The sequence below is a fragment of the Phacochoerus africanus genome, chromosome X (genome assembly GCF_016906955.1).
Source record: "Phacochoerus africanus isolate WHEZ1 chromosome X, ROS_Pafr_v1, whole genome shotgun sequence".
Classification (NCBI taxonomy): domain Eukaryota; kingdom Metazoa; phylum Chordata; class Mammalia; order Artiodactyla; family Suidae; genus Phacochoerus; species Phacochoerus africanus.
The window spans coordinates 45,866,138-45,886,434 of NC_062560.1; the positions used below are offsets into that span (position 1 = coordinate 45,866,138).

At 46.6% G+C, this 20,297-nt stretch overlaps 1 protein-coding gene across 1 annotated transcript in view; it reads left to right on the forward strand.

Annotated features, from left to right (window-relative positions):
• Positions 1-523: 523 nt before the first annotated feature.
• CLCN5 (chloride voltage-gated channel 5) overlaps positions 524-20,297 on the forward strand; it is a 202,312-nt gene continuing 182,538 nt past the window's right edge. The window contains exons 1-2 of the mRNA XM_047764833.1: positions 524-711; positions 3,061-3,227. Coding sequence (XP_047620789.1) covers positions 3,212-3,227 — 16 coding nt within the window. The 5' untranslated portion in view covers positions 524-711; positions 3,061-3,211. The remainder of the gene's footprint in view (positions 712-3,060; positions 3,228-20,297) is intronic.

Genomic DNA, 20,297 nt, shown 5'->3' on the forward strand with positions numbered 1-20,297 from the left:
CTATGAATAAAAGTGGAGAAGTAACAGTACTATCCCAGTGGGGTTACTGTGTGCATTACATGAGATCAAAAAAGGTAAAGGGCATCCAACAGTGTCTGGCGTATGGAGGTTCAAGATGAGTGAGCTAATGTAATTAGTATCACATTTCTACTACTAACTATTCTGTGAGCCCAAAGCTCAGGGCCGTCACTTTCGTTCTAAGAACAAAACCCCCCAATATGGATCGCAGGCCCGAAACTGAAAAGGAGCATTTCTTTTTTAAAGGCAATTGATACGCCCACCACTGAGTTAGGCCCCGCCCAGTCCTCATTAAATATGGCAGCGAGCAGGGCCGACCTACTGCGGCTGCGCGCGCGGAAACTCCTCCCAGCACCGTTCTCGTGGCCGCTCTCCCCGCCCTGCTGCCTCCCCCGCGGGCATCACCTAGTCCCCGCCTCCCACCTCCTCCCCGCCTCCGCCGAGGTGTGGGGAGAGGGCTGGCCCGGGCGCGCACGCGCAGACCGCGGCGGTGCTTGGCCGAGCCTTGCGAGGCGCCTGTCACATGAGCCGCGCGCCCGCTCCGCTCCCCCTCCTCCTGGCTGGGCTGTGAATGAAGCTCTGCCGGCTACGTGGGGCGCTAGCTCAACTCAGTGTCCCGGACGCCAGAGCCGACTGAGCGCTCTGCCCGCCGGCGGCGGACACGGGCTCCGCCGCTCCGGACCTCGGCGACAGGTAAAGACAAACGGGCTGTCCCTACCCCAGCAGGTCCTTGGCGGGCCGCTGGCCCCCACCCACCCTCGGAACACCCCCTGGGCGCAGCGACACAGGGGAAGCGCTCCCCCACTGGCTCGGCCCACGGGAGATGGGGGTTCCCCGTGCCTGGCCGCCGCCTCCTGGTACTCGGAGGAGTTAGACCGGCCAGTTCTAGCCAGTGCAGGGCGGCATCTTCCAGGGAGCCCAGCCCTGTTCTCCGAGCCAGGGTCCCTGCGCTGTCCCAGCGAAGTTTTTTCGCGGAGCCACGCCAAGCCCGCCCCGCTTTTGAATGGGGGAGGTTAGCTCCAGGCATCCCCTTTCCAGGACTGGGGCAGGGTGGCTCTGGCTGGTTAAGCCCTGTCGAGGCCCCGTTCTTATCCATCCTGCCCTGGACTGGCAAGTTTGTGTGGGTCGTAGCGAAGCGGAGTCCAGACTCTCAGAAAAGTGGTTGCTGCGTTTTCCTTTTCCCACTTCGCTCTCCAGACTTTCCAGGCTTGCGCTTGAGCGCCTTCGCCCCAAGGGGAAAACTTTACCTTCACATCGATGCGCATTTTACCACATTAACGTTTCAGAGCAAATCATTTTCCTGGAGTGCCAAGTGAAGTTGTACGTGTGCCCGTGTGTTAACGTCAGTTGTGAGCTACCCCGAATGAGGGAGGGGAATCCAGATGTGTGGAGCATAACAGGCCAGTAGGAATCTGCTTTACGTGAACTTCATATATTTATTAGCAACTACTTGGGCTTGACTTGCGAAATGTTAAATTCTCCTGCTCCCACGAGGTGCAGATCAGTGCTTTATCACTGCACGCTAAATAAGAGAGGAAAAAAAAAAAAAAAAAGACAAGTCAAGACAGACTGTCCCTGGTTCCAGATAAGTCATCAGAGCGCTTTTTTTTTTCCTGGTGAATTCATCCTGGGACTTTTGTGAGTTCCTACTTTTCTTGGACTTCTCTAGCCTTTCCTTATCCAAAGCACTGTCATTCCTCTGTTGGCTTTTGGGGATGAGTGTACACTCTCACACGTTTGTCCTTTAAAGAAGGCATTAAAAAAAGGCCAAAATGGGAGTTCCGGTCGTGGCTCAGCGGAAACGAATCGGACTGGCATCCACGAGGACTTTGGTTCGATCCCTGGCCTGGCTCAGTGGGTTAAGGATCTGGCATTGCCATGAGCTATAGTGTAGGTCACAGACGTGGCTTGGATCCCGCATTGTTGTGGCTGTGGTGTAGGCCAGTGGCTACAGCTCTGATTGGACCCCTAGCCTGGGAACCTCCATATGCTGCCGGTTCGGCCCTAAAAAGGCAAAAGATAAAAAAAAAAAAAAAAAAAAGCCAAAATGATGGCTTTTAGGTTCGCATTAGTCTTAGGGAAGTATGCCTTAGGGCTTTCACTTGGGGGGGGGTGGTGGAGGTGTTGCTTTTGTGAAACTTATGGAAATAGCAATCTACTTGGAACTTCAGGTCAAAAAAAGTGAAGACTTTCTTAGGAAAAAAGCCAATTGGCTTGTATGCTACATAAGGAAGACCAGTTTACTAATGAAGAACTTGTTTAAATGGACAAGCAAAGGGGTTAATGCATTAGACTCCTGAATCAGATGGAGTCAGACCTTTCATTTTTTTCTCTCCCATTCTGAGCGCCTTTCGGAGCCTCGCAGCTTTTGTCCTAAGACTGAATTTGACATTTTAAAAATCGGGATTATCTGAATTGCTTTGGTTTTACTTAAATTAGTATTCCATGAGATTTTTTTTCTTTTCCTTTGGTTCTTTTCCTTTCTGATTATAAGAGCCGTCTAGGCTCCCTACAGGACACTGGCGAAATGTGGGAAAATATATTGAAGCGGAGAGGAAGCACCACGACCCAGAGGGCTTTGCTCTTCACTTCTCATTCTGTCTTCTTTCCTTTCTTTTCCTCTGCGAGATTGGTTTTAAGACTTCCATCGCAAAATTTTCCTCTCCTGTCTACAAACTTTTTTTTTTTTTTAATGTAGAGTTGGGTGTTGGGGGTGGTGTTGGGAGGGCATCGGCTATCACGCGATTCATTTCCCCAAAGTGTGGCACTTCCAGGTAGGAGAGACACTTAATGATTATCTCATCCAGCCACCCTGCCTTTGAGATTCTGAAATGCATTTACTGAAGATCCAGTGATTCATGCAGAATCGGACAGCAGTCACTGGCCGTATTAACCGGCTCCACATCTCCTCATTCTTCTTTCAGCAATACCTCGCTGCCTAGACGGAAACTTGACACTGTCTCGATCCGCTTATCTTTCCAGAGAGGTCCAGGAGATACTTTTCAAGGATTTGAATGTTTTTTTTTCTGTCGATGTTTTCAGGTTCTGAGCTGGAACACCTTGCCGAAAAACCAGACGGCACAGCTGCTCGTCCATCTACGTCCCAGTCAAGCCTGCCTACAAAACTGGGGCGGGGGGGCGGTCTGGGAAACTCTGAGCTTGTGACCCCAACGTGGGAGAGAATAGGATCAAGATGGCCATGTGGCAAGGTAAGAAGTTCGCACGTCTTCCTCTCACTGGTTTTTTCCTCCTCTATCCTCCATCCCAACCCAAACCCCCAAGCCCATGGCAGGCCGCCAGCCAGCTGTTTCTTTAATTTAACCCTTTGTCTTCCCCAGGACAAAGCATATTAGTTTAAAAGGAGTTGCTGCTAGCTGGACGTTCAGAGTATTTTAAAGTAGGGGTGGAGGGATGTGTGTGTGTGTGTGTGTATGTGGGGGGTGTAGGTGTAGCAGGAAAATGTAGCGCCGGAAGCATTTTCAAAGAACTCCCTTCATTCGAACATGTGCTCCTGGGAGGTGATATGTAAGGAGACAGAAGGTGGTTTTTTTTCCTTTCTCTTTTTCTTTTCTTTTTTTTTCATATTTTTGTTTCTTATTTGTTTCTGGCAAATTTCTATCATCAAGTTCTCCAAGGTGGGGGAGTCAGATGTCAGCACTTCCCTGGCTTCCTCTTCCCAATGGAGACTTGAAAGCATATTTAATGTTATAGTGTTTATATTTGATGATAGAAGGAAAATGCCTGTTTTAATACTGTGGAATGACCTCAAAGCAAAGCTCAATGATATCTTGCCTGATGGATTCCATCTCTTATGAACCCATGAATTCTTAACCACATGCAAAAAAAGTTAATTTTTCTTTTTGCTGGGGTCGGGGATTGGGCCTTTTGGGAGAGTAGCAGAATCTCCAGGGGTGTGTGGGATTTTGATGTTTATCAAAAGGAAGTATGGGAGTTCCTGCTGTGGCACAATGGGCTCGGCGGTGTCTCTGGAGTACTGGGATGCAGGTTCGATCCCCGGCCCGGCACAGAGGGGTTAAGGATCCAGCTGTCACAACTACGGCTCAGATCTCTGACTCCTGGCCTGGGAACTCCGTATGCCACAGGGCAGCCTAAAAAGAAAGCAAAATTAAAAGGAGGTCTGGGTTTAAGAAACGGTAGGCAAAAACAAGAACAAAAAGAAATGGTAGACAGACACTACCCAGATTGGTCTGTGACCCACAAAAGGTTAAGGACCATTTAGATGGAGTAGAATGAAAGGAGCTCGAATGTCTGTAAATATTCAACAAGTAGGTTTGTTGGTGGTCAAATGTATCTTTTAAAACTGGCTCCTGTTGGTTATGGTTTGTGACAAATATTTTTGATGTGCGCCGTCAATTTAAAGATACTCATTGAAATGAGGTTTGGCCCCATATGCCTGCTTTTTTTGCGGGGGGGGCACACTTTTTTTAGGGCGTATGGAAGTTCCCAGGGGAGGGATCCAACTGGAGCTATAGCTGCTGGCCTACACCACAGCCACAGCAATGCAGGATCCTTAACTCACTGAGCAAGGCCAGGGATCAAATCTGCATCCTCATGGATACTAACTGGGTTTGTAACCCCCTGAGCCACAACAGGAACTCCCCCGAGTGCCTGCTTTGACTCCCCCAATGGGCATTTATCAGGAGCAGTTTGGATATTCTTGTTTAAGTCCTGAGACATTCTTTCATTCGACAAGTAGAATGCAGAGATGGGTAAGGTGCAGAACCCTAGAGGGTTCCTTGTCTTATGGCGGAGACATAGTTATAAACAAATAACTGTGTCGGGTTGAATAAGTGTTAAAATAGGGAGATGCGCAAAATGCGATGGAGGGCCAGAGAAAAGCGAGATGGACGGTGAGTTTTGAGCTGGGCTAAGGAAAATGAGTGGGAGTTCGCCAGATGGGCAAATGAGAGAATTGCGTTTTGGGCAGACAGAGAGGCACTGTCAGGGGAACTTGCAAGTTGCTCTGTTGGCCTCATGTGAGGTATGTGGGCTGCAACCTCAGACAAAGCAAAGAAGGTAGTCGGAGGCCGGGTGATAAAAGAACCTTACATGTTCGGAGTTCCTGTCGTGGCTCAGTGGTGAACGAACCCCCCTAGGAACCATGAGGTTGCGGGTTCGATCCCTGGCCTTGCTCAGTGGGTTAAGGATCTGGCGTTGCCGTGAGCTGTGGTGTAGGTCACAGACATGGCTCAGATCCTGCGTGGCTGTGGCTCTGGCGTAGGCTGGTGGCTACAGCTCCAATTTGACCCCTAGCCTGGGAACCTCCATATGCCACGGGAGTGGCCCTAGAAAAGGCAAAAAGACAAAAAAAAAAAAAAACCCTTACATGTCCTAGGAAGGATTTTATACTTTATCCCAAAGACAGAGATTCTAAACAGGGAAATAACGTAATCAGATTTTGTTGGAGGATAATTTCCTTGGCAGCAGTGTTGAGGTGGGATTGGAGCCGGAGAGAATGAGAGCCTAGAGCCAGCTGGGAGGTTTCTGGCAGAGCCGTTTCAGGAAGAAATGCTGAGGGTCTGAGCAGAAGCAGGAGCAGCAAGGCTAGACACGTTCTGTGACTGGATGTGGAGGGGGAACCTAGCTTGGGTTGATACCCAGTTTGGGCACCTGGGGCCGGTGGTGCCATTCACTGAGATGGGGAACATGGGAGGTGGCGAGCAGGGCATGGGGGCGGTGGGAAGTTAGTGTGCCTAGTTTGGTCTGGCCTGTTTTGTTTGAGACCCCTTGCAGGCTGTCAGGCCGATGTTTAAAAAGATAGCCCTCGGCGTTCCTGTCGTGGCACAGCAGAAACGAATCCGACTAGGAACCATGAGGTGGCGGGTTCGATCCCCGGCCTCACTCAGTGGGTTAAGGATCCGGCGTTGCTGGGAGCTGTGGTGTAGGTCGCAGATGCGGCTCAGATCCCGTGTGGCTGTGCCTGTGGTGTAGGCCGATAGCTGTAGCTCCAATTGGACCCCTAGCCTGGGAACCTCCATATGCTGCAGGTGTGGCCCTAAAAAAGCAAAAAAAAAAAAAAAAAAAGACAGTCCTCAGTGTATGGAATTGGAATTTGTGCAGGTGGGGAGCTAAAGTTTTTGTTTCTAATGATGCATAAAGAGCTGGTGTTTTTTTTTTTCCCTCTGTTTAAGGGGAATGTCATTAGTAGTTAATAATTTATTTTATAATGAAAACATTTTAATTCTTAATAAAATATCATAATTTCTTAATAAGTAATGTATTCTGCTGTCTCAGGCCCTGGAATCTGATCGGCTTAAAAATTACACTGGAGGAGTTCCCAATGTGGTGCAGTGTGTTAAGAACCTGACTTCAGCAGCTTGGGTGACTGCAAAGGCACGGGTTCAATCGGTGGCCCGGTGCAGTGGGTTAACAGATCCAGTGTTGCCGCAGCTGCAGCTCGGATTCAGTCCCTGGCCTGGGAATTTCCATGTGCCTTGGGAATGGCCATAAAAAAATTACACTGGAGGAAAACAATTCTAGCATCATTAAAGAGGGCAGTATTCCACACAAGTAGCTGCAGCTCATTCCTTGATTCGTGCAACCTCTGAAGTGACAGGCATAGTACAGTGATGGTTTGGGTGGCAGTATGGTGGAGTGGTTAAAAGTACGGGTTTAGGAGTTCCTGTTGTGGCGCAGTGGTTACTGAATCTGACTAGGAATCGTGAGGTTGCGGGTTCGATCCCTGGCCTTGCTCAGTGGGTTAAGGATCCGGCTGTGGCTGTGGTGTAGGCCGGCGTCTATAGCTCCGATTCGACCCCTAGCCTGGGAACCTCCACATGCCACGGGTGCAGTTCTAGAAAAGAGAAAAAGACCAAAAAAAAAAAAAAATGCAGGTCTAGGTTCACTTTCCGTTGGTTCCATCACTTGGTAGCTGTGAGATCTTGGGCAAGTCCCTTCACCTCTCTGTGTCTCCGTTTTCTCCTTTGTAAAATGGGGATAACAGTAGAACTCACCTTATAAGGTTGTTCTGATGATTAATTAACTTAATATTAAGCAGAGCACTTGGATCACAGTATGTGCCTTCTAAGCGTTTGCTCTTAGTATTAGTAGTAAGACGTTTTGAATGTTGTTCAGCATATAATAAGTGCTCAGTAAAAGTTAGCAATAGCAGTTATTGTTCCCGCTATTCCTATTACTGCTATGATTATTATTATTATTGGCTCTAACTTGAAGTGGGACTCAGTAAAAGCAATAGCTGTTATTGTTCCTGCTATTCCTATTCCTATTCCTGCTATGACTATTATTATTATTATTGGCTGTAGCTTGGAGTGGGGCTCAGTAAAAGTTAGCAATTTTTGTTCCTATTCCTATTCCTGCTATGACTGTTATTATTATTAGCTCCCCCCTGTTCTGTGGGGGGGGGATATCTCAGGTTGTCTTTAGAAGGTCTGCCCTGTAAGCAGTCTGTTCGGGTGTTTCGGTAGAGGTTTAGATCTGAAAAGATCCTTAGAAAACATCTAGCCCAGCCCCTAGATGCTAAGCGACATGTCTGTGGTCAGAACAGGTTGGTGATGGTGATAGGACTAAAACCCAGGTCTCCTGATTCCCTCTTATCATTTTCATTCTGTAGCCTCATGGAAGAGGGAACGTGTGGGTCTGTCCCCAGCTCAGGGAAGCGCTGAGTCAGTCTCTGGAGCTGGTAGAGGAACTCTAAGAGCTAAGAGGAAGCCAAGCGTCATGGGTCTCTAGGGTCGGTGCTGTCTAGCTCCTCCGTGGAGAATTTGATCGGAATCCCCATACCTCTTAAACATGGCCAGCATTATTATTTTTGACTTCGATTGATGGAATCCTCTAAGACACTTCCTGGCCACTTGAAACAGAGTGTACTGAGCATAATTTACTATCTTTGAGAACTCAGGGTCATCATTAATAACACCAGTGTTATCAGTCTGCTGGTCAAGAACATATTGAAGAGAAATCTAACCAGTGTGGGGTGGGATGAGGGTGGAGACTTGTGTTGTCAGGTGTCATTTCATTATACAATTAACATCAAGCACTAGTTGTGTACTGGGCACGAGGGCTGAGCCCTATAGGTGCAATGCTCAGTTAAAAAAATAGATGTGAGGAGTTCCCTTTGTGGCTCAGCAGTTCACGAACCCAACTAGGATCCATGAGGATGCAGGTTCGATCCCTGGCCTCGCTCAGTGGGTTAAGGATCTTGGCATTGCCCCGAGTTGTGGTGTAGGTCGCAGACACGGCTCAGATCCTGTGTTGCTGTGGCTGTGGTGTAGGCTGGCGGCTACAGCTCCGATTGGACCCCTAGCCTGGGACCCTCCATGTGCCACCAGTGCGGCCCCAAAATAGCAAAAAAAAAAAAAAAAAAAAAAAAAAAAAAGATATGGGCTCTACTCTCATGCAACTTACCGACGAGGATCAAGGTAGCATTTCAAATTTATGAAATGCTTTATTTAACAAATGTGCTGAAGTAATTTGGAAGAATGATACCAATGTAAATTTAGAAGGGTTAAAATAATGTTACTTAACAAAGGAGGGGCGGTGCGTGGGAATTGCCTTTTAAAAATATTCCTGCTCAGGTCTCATCCCCCCCAAATTGTGCATCAGTCTTAAGACCTGAGCATTTTAAAAAAGTTCCGTAAGCAGTTTTGATGTGTAATCCTGTTTGGGAACAGCTGCATTAAAGAATTAAAAATTAAAAAAACCAGAGAAATGATAAAGAACTCAGAATATAAGAGAATTCTTATGTAATCTTGGGGTAGGGAAGATATTTGCATGCATAATATGAAAGGTAGAATAATAAAGAAAAAGTTTAATATAATCAACTATATGAACATTTAAAATTTCTACCCAAAGCCATAAATAAAGTTAATGAGAAAACTAGAAACAATTGCAAAAAAATTGCATTATCCTTAATATATAAAGAATTACAGCACAATAAGAAAAATGCAGGTATTCTACTAAAAAAGTATGCGAAGGATGGGATTATGAAAATACATAAGAAATCCAAACAGCTAATAAACATGAAAAAAAAGTTCTGGAGTTCCCATTGTGGCTCAGCAGTTAACGAACCTGCCTAGTATCCATGAGGATGCAGTTTCAATCCCTGGCCTCGCTCACTGGATTAAGGACCCGGTGTTGCTGTGAGCTGTGGTGTAGGTTGCAGATGTGGCTTGGATCCTACGTTGCTGTGGCTGTGGTGTAAGCTGGCAGCTGCAGCTCCGATTGGACCCCTAGCCTGGGAACCTCCCTGTGCTGTGTGTGCGGCCCTAAAAAGACAAAAAAAGGTAGAATGACCCCATTTTAATATATGTGTTGTGTCCATGTCTGTTTCATATAAAGAAAAGTCTGAGGGGAGAGACATAAAAGTATTAACAAAAATTATGGTTAACTTCATTTTTGCTTATTTGTATCTTCCAGTTTTTCTGTACATATCATGGGTTCTTTGTCAATTTTTAATAGTATAATTTCGGAAGGAAATATCAGATATATGTACACAGCTTTATATACGAAGGTGTTTATAAATAGTGAAAAACTGAAGACATAATTTCCGTAGTAGGGAATGTGAGTAAATTCTGGCAAGTCCACAGAGTAAATTATCTGGCTATTAAAAGTCAAGGCCGGGAGTTCCTGCCATGGCATAGTGGGATAAGAATCCCACTTCAGCGGCCCCGCGGGTGCGGTGGGGGAGCTGTGGAAGTGCAGGTTTGACCCCCAGTCTGGCATAGTGGGTTAAAGGATCCAGTGTTGCCATAGCTATGCCGTAGGTCACAGCTGTGGCTCGGATTCAGTCCCTGGCCCGGGAACTGCCATCTGCCATGGGTGTGGTCATTAAAAAAAAAAAAAAAAAGATCAAAACCTATGCTGAGGAAAATCTTCAGGATATAATGGAATAGTAAGGGGCTTATTCCATTTCTGTCTTTTCAGTTTGAGTGTGGGTTTATGTATATTTCTGTGTGTTTACAGGTTACGCATATACCTGTAATGATAAATACAGAGTGGATGGCTGTCCCCAGGTAGCAGGATACCTTTATATTTTTTTCGCTTTTTATACTTTTATTTTCCAAATGTCATACAATAAATACGTATTGCTTTTCAATGAGAAAACCAGTTATTTGGAAATGAGGTAGAAAATAACAGTGACTTCAACAAGGAGTGAACGGTGTGGGCACCTGGACAACTGTTTGGGCCTCTCTGTGCCCCCCTCTGCCTCCAAATTAAAAAAAAACAAAAACAAAAAAAACAAAAAAACAGCCAGCAGCCAAACCCCTGAGGGTTTGGTTAGAGCAGGTTTTTTTGTTTTTTTTTTTTTTGCTGTTAACACTTCCTCAAGTACTCTTGCAATTTTTGGCTGTCCTCTCTCTGCAAAAACCCTTTGGGGAGTGAGATTGGGGAAAGGGAGAGTGTACAGAAATGGGGAAATTACCCTTAATCTCGTATGGGGGTTACATAATAAGGTGAGGCGGCAAAGTGTGTCCGAATAAGTGTGAAAGTAAAACAGTTGCAATGAGAAACTGTTCTGTTGGCCTCAGATCCAAAGGAAGTATATTTTGACCTTGTGGGTTTTTTTGGTTTTGTTTTTGTCTTTTTTTTTTTTTTTTGCACATCACAGTGTATTTGTAAACACCGTGGTGATTTAGCTACCACTTGGGGGCCACGGGGAGCATCACGAAGCTGTCAGTGAATTGATGACAGAGCTTCATTGTGTGGCTTGATAGTTGGACCACGGTCACCTAGGAAAAGCCATCTGGTCTTGCTCTGGTGACCAAAACGTTAGTATCGGCGTGACGCAAACAAAAAGTCCTGTTGTCAGCACAGGAGTAAAGAAGCATGGAGTTTCCATCGTGGCTCAGCGGAAAAGAACTTAACTAGTATCCATGGGATTGTGGGTTTGATCCCTGGCCTCGCTCAGTGGGTGAAGGATCGGGTGTTGCCGTGAGCTGTGGTGTAGGTCGCAGATGCGGCTTGGACCCTGCGTGGCTGTGGTTGTGGTGTAGGCCAGTGGCTGTAGCTCTGATTGGACCCCTAGCCTGGGAACCTCCATATGCCGAGGGTGTGGCCCTAAAAAGCCAAAAAAAAAAAAAAAAGAAGCAGCAGCAGAACCCCCACTCCCCTCCTTTTCAACGCAGTATCCTCATCCACAGCAGGTACCAAAAAATGAGTTCTTGGTCTCTCTGCATCATTGCCCGTTCACCATGCCTTAGCAGGGCTGAATTGGGGTGGAAGGAATGGATTATGAGGAAAAATGTTGAGTAGGGGGGTAACCCAAAACAATCTCTGAGAAAAATGTTCTTTAAGAGCCAGCCGTTCCGGCCCAAGCATGGAGTGTGGAAGAAACATGGGCCTTGGAATCCGATACACCTGGATCTGAACCCAGCGCTGCTAGTTGGTAGCCAAAGGTACCTAAGCTCCAAAAGCCTCTATTGTCTCATCTGGGGTCAGGTGTAGTCTCTGGAGGCAGACTCCCTGGGTCTGTATCCTGCTCTGTCACTGCTAGCTAGTGGCAAGTGAGTTCATCCCTGAGCCTCACCCACTTCATCTGTAACATGGGTTTAATCTAATCAGTCCTGAAAGGGTATATGGCACCTTTCTGTACTCTTTCTTACAATTGCACGTGAATCTACAAATAAAGTCTTTACCTCAAGGAGTTCCCACTGTGGCTCAGCAGAAACGAATCCGACTAGGAACCATGAGGTTGCGGGTTCGATCCCTAGCCTCTCTTGGTAGGTTAAGGATCCAGCGTTGCTGTGAGCTGTGGTGTAGGTCGCAGATGTGGCTCAGATCTGGCATTGTCGTGGCTGTGGTGTAGGCTGGCAGCTGTAGCTCTGATTCGGTCCCTAGCCTGGGAACCTCCATATGCCGCTGGTGCGGTCCTAAAAAGAATAAAAAATTAAAAAAATAAAATTTTGCTTAAAAAAAAGAAGAAGAAGCGAACAAGGACTTTGTCCTACATAACAGTAATAGCATTTGCACTCAAGGAATTATCATCTATGCGGTAATTTTTTTTTTTTTTTGGTCTTTTGTCCTTTTAGGGCCGCACCCACGGCACGTGGAGGTTCCCAGGCTAGGGGGTCTAATCGGAGCTGTTGCTGCTGGCCCACACCACAGCCACAGCAACACCAGATCTGAGCCAAGTCATTCATCCAACAGTTTTTTAGCCTTAAATGGAGATCTTTACCTGAATGGTTGAAAAATGGTAATTTTTCTAAGTTTATCATCCCCTCACCTCTGCAGTGACCTGAGCCGCTGCAGAGACAACAGCGGGTCTTTAACCCACTGTACCACAGTGGGAATTCCTCACACCTCTTTTTTTAATGCTGGAATTCATCTGTATTGAAGAGTTCCCCCACATTTAAAATTTTTATTTTTATTTAACTGTAGTTGATTTATAATAATTGTGTTGGTTTCAGTTGTACAGCTTCAGATTCTTTTCTGTTATAGTTTATTACAAGAAATGGAATATAGTTCCCTGTGCTATACAGTAAATCCTTGTGTATCTGTTAATCTCAAACTCCTAATTTATCCTTCCACCTTCTCTTTCTCCTTTGGTAACCACAAGTTTGTTTTCTGTGTCTCTGAGTCTGCTTCTGCTTTGTAAATAAGTTGATTTGTACTATTTTTTTAGTTTTTTTATTTTATTTTATTTTTTCTGTCTTTTTGCCTTTTCTAGGGCCACCCCTGCAGCATATGGAGGTTCCCAGGCTAGGGGTCGAATCAGAGCTGTAGCTGCCGGTGTACATCAGAGCCACAGCAATGTGGGATCTGAGCCGCATCTGCAACCTACACCACAGCTCACGGCAATGCTGGATCCTTAACCCACTGAGCAAGGCCAGGGATCGAACCCACAACCTCATGGTTCCTAGGCGGATTCCTTAACCACTGCGCCACAATGGGAACTCCTGTACTATTTTTTTTAGATTCCACGTATAAGTGATATTATATTTGTCTTTCTCTGTCTGACTTCACTTAGCATGATAATCCCTAGGTCCATCCGTGTTGCTGCACTTGGCAGTAGTTCATTCTTTTTTGGCTGAGTAGTATTCCATTGTGTGTGTGTGTGTGTGTACCACACTGTCTTTATTCATTCATCCATCGGTGGGCATTTAGGTGGCTTCCGTGTCTTGGCTATTATTAGTAAATGCTGGGGTGCGTGCATCTGCTCGAATTAGCCTTTTCATCTTTTCTGGATGAGTGTCCAGGAGTGAGATTGGTGCATCGTATGGTTAACTCTATATATTTTCAGTTTCCCAAGTACCACCAACAGCGTAGGACCCCCACATTTTTAAATTAAGAGAAACAAATTGCATCCCGAAGATACATGCTCATTTTTTTTTTCTTCTTCTCTTGGGCGCATCTTCTTTTTTCATTGTGGTAAAATGTATAACCTAACACTTGCCATTTTAGCTATTTTAAAGGGTACAACTTAGCGATGTTTAGTACACACACAATGTTGTGTCCCCCCCCCCCCCGGCTACCATCTAGTTCCAGAACATTTTTATTACTCCAAAAGGAAATCCCCTACCCATCATCGTCATCTCTACTCAGAGGATTACTGGGAGGATGAAGTGAGTTAATATCCATGGATACAGTCTTTGAACACTGACCAGCACTTGTGAAGCACTCACGAATGTTAACTTTTACTATTATATCCTTTTCTTTTTTTTCTTTTTTTTTTGGTCTTTTTGCTATTTCTAGGGCCACTTCCTGAGGTGTATGGAGGTTCCCAGGCTAGGGGTTGAATTGGAGCTGTAGCCACTGGCCTGCACCACAGCCACAGCAACTCGGGATCCGAGCCGCCTCTGCAACTTACACCACAGCTCACGACAACGCTGGATCCTTCACCCACTGAGCAAGGCCAGGGACCGAACCCGCGACCTCATGGTTCCTAGTCAGATTCGTTAACCACTGCGCCACGATGGGAACTCCTTATATCTTTTTAGATATTATAATATTTACCTCATATGGTGGTAGACGAGAATGAGAATCACCAAAATGCCTAGTCTGTCGTGGCTGTTCTGATTGTATTATACTTGTGACGGAAAAAAAAATCAGCATGCTCTTGAAGGAATTTCTTTCTTTTCTTCCTTCCTTCCTTCCTTCCTTCCTTCCTTCCTTCCTTCCTTCCTTCCTTCCTTCCTTCCTTCCTTCCCTTTCTTTCTCCCTCCCTCCCTCTCCCTCCCTCTCTCTCTCTCTCTTTCTCTTTTTCTCTCTTTCTTTCTTCTTTTTAGGGCTGCACCCGAGGCATATGGAAGTTCCCAGGCTAGGGGTTGAATCGGAGCTGCAACCACCAGCCACAGCCCCAGCCACTCGAGATCCGTGCTGTGTCTGCGACCCACACCACAACTCACGGCAATGCCAGATCCCTGACCCACTGAGCGAGGCCAGGGATTGAACCCGCATCCTCGGGGACCCTAGTCGGATTCGTTTGCACCGCGCCACAAGGGGACCTCCTTGAAGGCATGTATTTAAACTGGAAGGGATCTCTGGAGGTGATCCGTTTGCAGCGTCTCATCTTGCAAAGGAAGAAACTGAGACCCAGGGAGACTCCTTCTGGGTCATGCAGCTGCCACATGGGGCAGAGAGCCAGGAGTAGGCCCTGGGCTCGATCTTCAGAACCAGCCTGTCTGCCTGTGCAGTCCCACCGCGTTACACTGCCCACCCCCCCCCCCCCCCCGCCCCCGGCTTGGCTAGTTTATAATTTTTTTTTTTTTTTTTGCTAAATCCTAGTCTTTCCTTACTGTTGATCTCCTTACTTTATTACTTCTTTGGAAAGTTTAGTCATTTTTTTTTCTTCCCCCCAAAGAATTGTTTTGTCATTGAGGCTTCCAGGATGTGTTTATTTTCTTCCTGTGCCTCTGTTAGCATTTTTTGAAATAAACTATAGGTTCTTAGGTTTTAACCAGAATTATGATTCAAAGCTTCCTGTTTCACATAACGCTGTCCTGTGTCTGGCGGGGGAGGGGGGGGCCTAGAAAGTCTCACTGCGGGTGGCAACAAATGCCAGATTCTTCTGCTTCTTGGTACCTTCTGCTAACCTGCAGGTATTTATAGACCTGTGGTCAGACCAAAGAAGCTGTTGGGGAGTTAATAGGATGAGGTAACCCCCTTAGAAATGACATATTTTCATGCTTTTCAGCCCAGTACCATTCAGGGGTGAGGTAGCATTTTATTGTATTTATTTAGGATTTCTGCCCTGACTCCTTCCATGAAGAGCAACACAGAAATTGCAACACGGGAATAAATCCAGGACAGGGACCATCTAGTGGCAATGAAATAGATGTTGCCAGACGGGTGAGATGCTCTGAGCACCGAATTTTTCTTTTTCTTGTTTTCTTTCCCTTTTTCCCTCCCTCTTCTTTTTTTCTTCTTGCCCCCCCCCCCCCCCCGAAGACATCTTCAGGCCAACAAAATTGTCCAGATGTAGAGGAACCCTTGGCCTTGTCTAGCCTAAGGCTTCTGGTCCTTCCTCTGGCTTCCCTTAGCCTGGCCTGACGGGTGACTACGTATGACTCAGCGCTGAGTGTTCCCAGGTTTGAAATCGTGCTCTTTCCTGTTTAGCTCAAGAGCCGTGACAGGCAGGTGGGCAGAGGAGTGGTCAGCACCCAAGTGCCCGACTCAGCCAAGGGTGTCTTTCCTTTGGCTCCTGGACCCTGGGAATAAGTAATAATAATAGACCCCCTTCCCCTTATTCGTCGTATTGAAGCACCGAACCACCATCCACCCAGATATCAAAGCCAGATGTCTGTGTGGCATCACACAGCCCTTGCTCTTCCCCACGTGCAGTGCCCCCTTGGTGGCCTAGGGCATAGCAGGAGGTCACATTCCTGGCAGACATCTACTTCCTTTGCAGCCGTCAGCTCAGAGGTCGGCTCTTCTCTCTAGCCTTTCCTGAAATCTTGCCCAGCCTCTGGGAAAATTCGCCTTTCCTTTTGTGTGTTTCCCTGCTCTATTGTGTATCCCTGGAAGGCATTGGCTGTATTTGATCAGTACTTTCATTTCGGTGTCTGATGTGTGCCCGGCACTGTGTTTTGGGTACGTGTGTTGGGTAGCTGCTGGGGGTATCGTGGTGACCTCTGAAGCCTTGCAGTCATGTCGGGGAGTTGGAATGCAAACGAAGAAATACACAAATATTTTGTGATGAAGTGTTGCGAGTGCTCTAGGATCCCCTGAGAAAGACGAGTAATTTATTAGAGGGGGGATCTGCTAAGACACGATGAGTTTGGCTGCGACTGAAAGATGAGCAGGAGTCACCCAGGCGAAGAGTTGGGGGCAGAGCATCCCAGGCAGAGAAAACAAAGTGGAAATCCCTGAGGTGGAAAGAACCTGGATTCTTCCCCCACGTGGCCCAGTATGGCTGTCTCATAGCAAAGGAGGTATAAAGGGACACGGGATGAAATCGGAAGCACGGGCAGGGGGCTGGTCACACAGAGTTTTGTAGGCCCTGTAACCATGTATCCCAAGGGTGGTGCGGAGGCTTTGCAGAAAGATCAGACAGGGTAGGAGATCAGTGGACGAGAGAGGAGTGCCTCGTTCGCCTTCGTGTACCAACTGTCGAGCAGAGAACACCCAGCACATACTATGTGTTCATCCAGCCTTTGTTTAGGGAGTAATACTTGCCTGGCCTCCCTGCCAGGGTTGCCGTGAAGATTACCTAAGGTGAGGGAGTTCCTGTCGTGGCTCAGTGGTTAATGCATCCGACTAGGAACCATGAGGTTGAGGGTTCGATCCCTGGCCTTGCTCCATGGGTTAAAGATCTGGCGTTGCCGTGAGCTGTGGTGTAGGTCACAGACATGGCTCAGATCCTGCGTGGCTGTGGCTCTGGGGTAGGCCGGTGGCTACAGCTCCAATTGAACCCCTAGCCTGGGAACCTTCATATGCCGTGGGAGCAGCCCAAGAAATGGCAAAAAGACCAAAAAAAAAAAAAAAAAAAGATTACCTAAGGTGAGATATACCAGCGTGCTTTGCAGAACGTAAAATACTGAACAAGTGTTAATCCAGATGTAATTCACCTGATCCTATGTAGGGATGCTTGCAGATGTTCACTATCATTGGAAGAAAAAAAAAAAAGCCAACCTGATTATTAAACGAGTAAAATCTCTCAACCAGCTCATTCCCATGCCATGAATGTCCTGACATACTGATTTCTCACATATTCAAAGTGCGCCTCCATTGCCGATGCCTTTAACTAATTATGGGTGGTGCATGGAAACTCCCTGATAGCACAGCCATCATGCAGCACTCCTGGTGTTAGGGTTGATTGTGTTGCCAGGAGCAGTATAGGTTCCTCTTCTTTGCTGAATCCCTCAATAAAAATCGCTGAGCAATTCGTTATTGCAGAGCTGGATGAATTGTGAGGAATAGCACCCTCTGATTTTGCTATTTGGATGGGGGCAAGGCTAATCACAGCAAGATGTGGCTCCTGCCAGCTGTGGCACTTGGTTTTCTAAACTGCGTTACAGTAAAAGATGTAGCAAAATCATCAGCACGCTGCTTCTTTTGGTTCCTTCTTTTTAGGGCTGCACCTGCGGCGTATGGAAGTTCCTGGACTAGGGATCGAATCGGAGCTGCAGCTGCCGGCCTGCGTCACAGCCACAGCAACATGGGATCAAAGCCACATCTGCAGCCTATGCTGTAGCGTGTGGCAACGCCAGATCCTTAACCCACTGAGGGAGGCCAGGGAACGAATCCGCATGGATACTAGTTGGGTTCTTAACCCACTGAGCCATAACGGGAACTCAGGACGCTGCTATTTTTGTGTTAAATATCTAGTTCCTTATTTGAGCTGCAGGAACTTCAGACCCGGTGATTGATTTATTTTACTTTATTTTTTACAAATTTTATTGACGTATAGTTGATTTACAATGTCGTGTTAATTTCTACTGTACAGCAAGGTGATTCAGTCATACACACACACATATTCATTCCCATATAGGTTATTACAGAATATTGATTTCCCTGTGCTATACAGTAGGTTCCCTTTGATAAACCATTACATGTACAAAAGTGTGCGTTTGCCAGTCCCAAGCCCTAACCCGCCCCTCTCCACCTTCACCTTTGATAACCGTAAGTTTGTTTTCAAGGTCTGTGAATCTGTTTTTGTTTTGTAACAAAGTTCATTGGTATCACTTTAAAAAATTCCACACATAAGTGATATCATATATTTGTCTTTCTCTATCTTACTTCACTTAGTATGATAATCTGGGTCCATCCATGTGGCTGCAAGTGGCATTACTTCATTCTTTTTTATGGCTGAGTAATACTCCATTGTACCACATCTTCTTTATCCATTCCTCTGCCAGTGGACATTTAGATTGCTTCCATGTCTTGGTTATTGTAAATAGTGCTGCAGTGAACATTGGGGTGCATATATCTTTTCTTTTTTTTTTTTGTCTTTTTGTGGCTGCACCCACGGCATATGGAGGTTCCCAGGCTAGGGGTCTAATTGGAACTGTAGCCGCCAGTCTGTGACACAGCCATAGCAATAGCAGATCTGAGCTGTGTCTGCAGCCTACACCACAGCTCACGGAAATGCCAGATCCTTAACCCACTGAGCAAGGTTAGGGATCGAACTCGCATCCTCCTGGTTCCTAGTCGGATTCGTTTCCACTGTACCACGATGGGAGCTCCATATATCTTTTCGGATGGTTTTGAAACCTAGGCAGAACACTCTTTGACATAAATTGTAGAAATACCTTTTTTTTTTTGCTTTTTAGGGTTGCACCCGCAGCATATGGAGGTTCCCAGGCTAGGGGTCCAGTTGGGGCTGTAGCTGCCAGCCTACGCCAGAGCCACAGTAACGCCAGATGTGAGCCCAGTCTGGGACCTACACCAGAGCTCATGGCAATGCCGGATCCTTAACCCACTGAGCCAGGCCAGGGATCGAACCTGCAACCTCATGTTTCCTAGTTGGAATCGTTTCCACGGAGCCACGACGGGAACTCGAGAAATAGCTTTTTGGATCTACCTCCTAGAGTAATGAAAATCAACACTAAAATAAACCAATTACACTTAAAAGCTTTTGCACAGCAAAAGAAACCATAAACAAAACGAAACGACAATTCACAGAATGCGAAAAAATACTCACAAATGAAGCGACTGACAAGGGATTCCTCTCCAAAATATGCAGACAACTCATGCAGAGCAATACCAAAAAAAATCAAACAACCCAACTGGTGATTTATTTATTTATTTATTTTGTCTTTTTGCTATTTCTTTGGGCTGCTCCCTCGGCATATGGAGGTTCCCAGGCTAGGGGTCTAATCAGAGCCGCAGCCACTGGCCCACGTACGCCAGAGCCACAGCAACGCAGGATCCGAGCCGCGTCTGCAACCTACACCACAGCTCATGGGAACGCCAGATCCTTCACCCACTGAGCAAGGGCAGGGACCGAACCCGCAACCTCATGGTTCCTAGTCGGATTCGTTAACCACTGCGCCACGACGGGAACTCCCCAACTGGTGATTGATTTAAAGCTCCCTTGCCCCCGCTCTCCCTCGCCCCCGCTCTCCCTTGCCCCCCGCCCCATGCTTCATTATTGGTGGGAGTGTCAATTGTTAGAGCCCATTTGGAGGGCATCTTGGAAGCCCTTAGAAAGATGTAAAACACGTATTATACCTTTTGTTCTGGTGCATAGAGTCTGAAAAGGACCTGTACAAAAGTCACTTGGAACAAGGATGTTTGTTGCGTTGTTGCCGTGTTTTCACCATCGATCATCACGATGTCCATTATGAGAGGCTGGTTAGGTTAATTAATAATGGTGTAGGTGCCCCTCGGAATGGAGTTCGTTAAAAAGAGTGAGGTACAGGAGTTCCTGTTGTGGTGCAGCAGAAGTGAATCTGACGGATATCCATAAGGATGCAGGTTCGATCCCTGGCCTTGCTCAGTGGGTTAAGTATCCAGCATTGCTGTGAGCTGTGGTGTAGGTCTCAGATGCGGCTTGGATCTGGCATTGCTGTGGCTGTGGTGTAGGCCAGCCGCTGGAGCTCCAGTTGGACTCCTAGCCTGGGAATCTCCATAGGCCGTGGGTACGGGTCCCCCCCCCCAAAAAAAAAGAGTGAGGTGGCTCTCTCTATAATGACAGAATGATGTCTATGATACATCTTAGGTGGGAAGAAAAAGGTGCAGAATGGTATTGTATGATCCCAGGTGCACAGCAGAAAGAAGGGGAAGGTATAGGATAGATAGATATAAGCTTGTAAATATGTATTCTTACACATGCATGATATTTTCTGGAATGATGCAGACAAAGCAATTATCAGTTGTTACCTTGTGGATTAGGGACAGCTAGGGGTTTTTCATTTTCA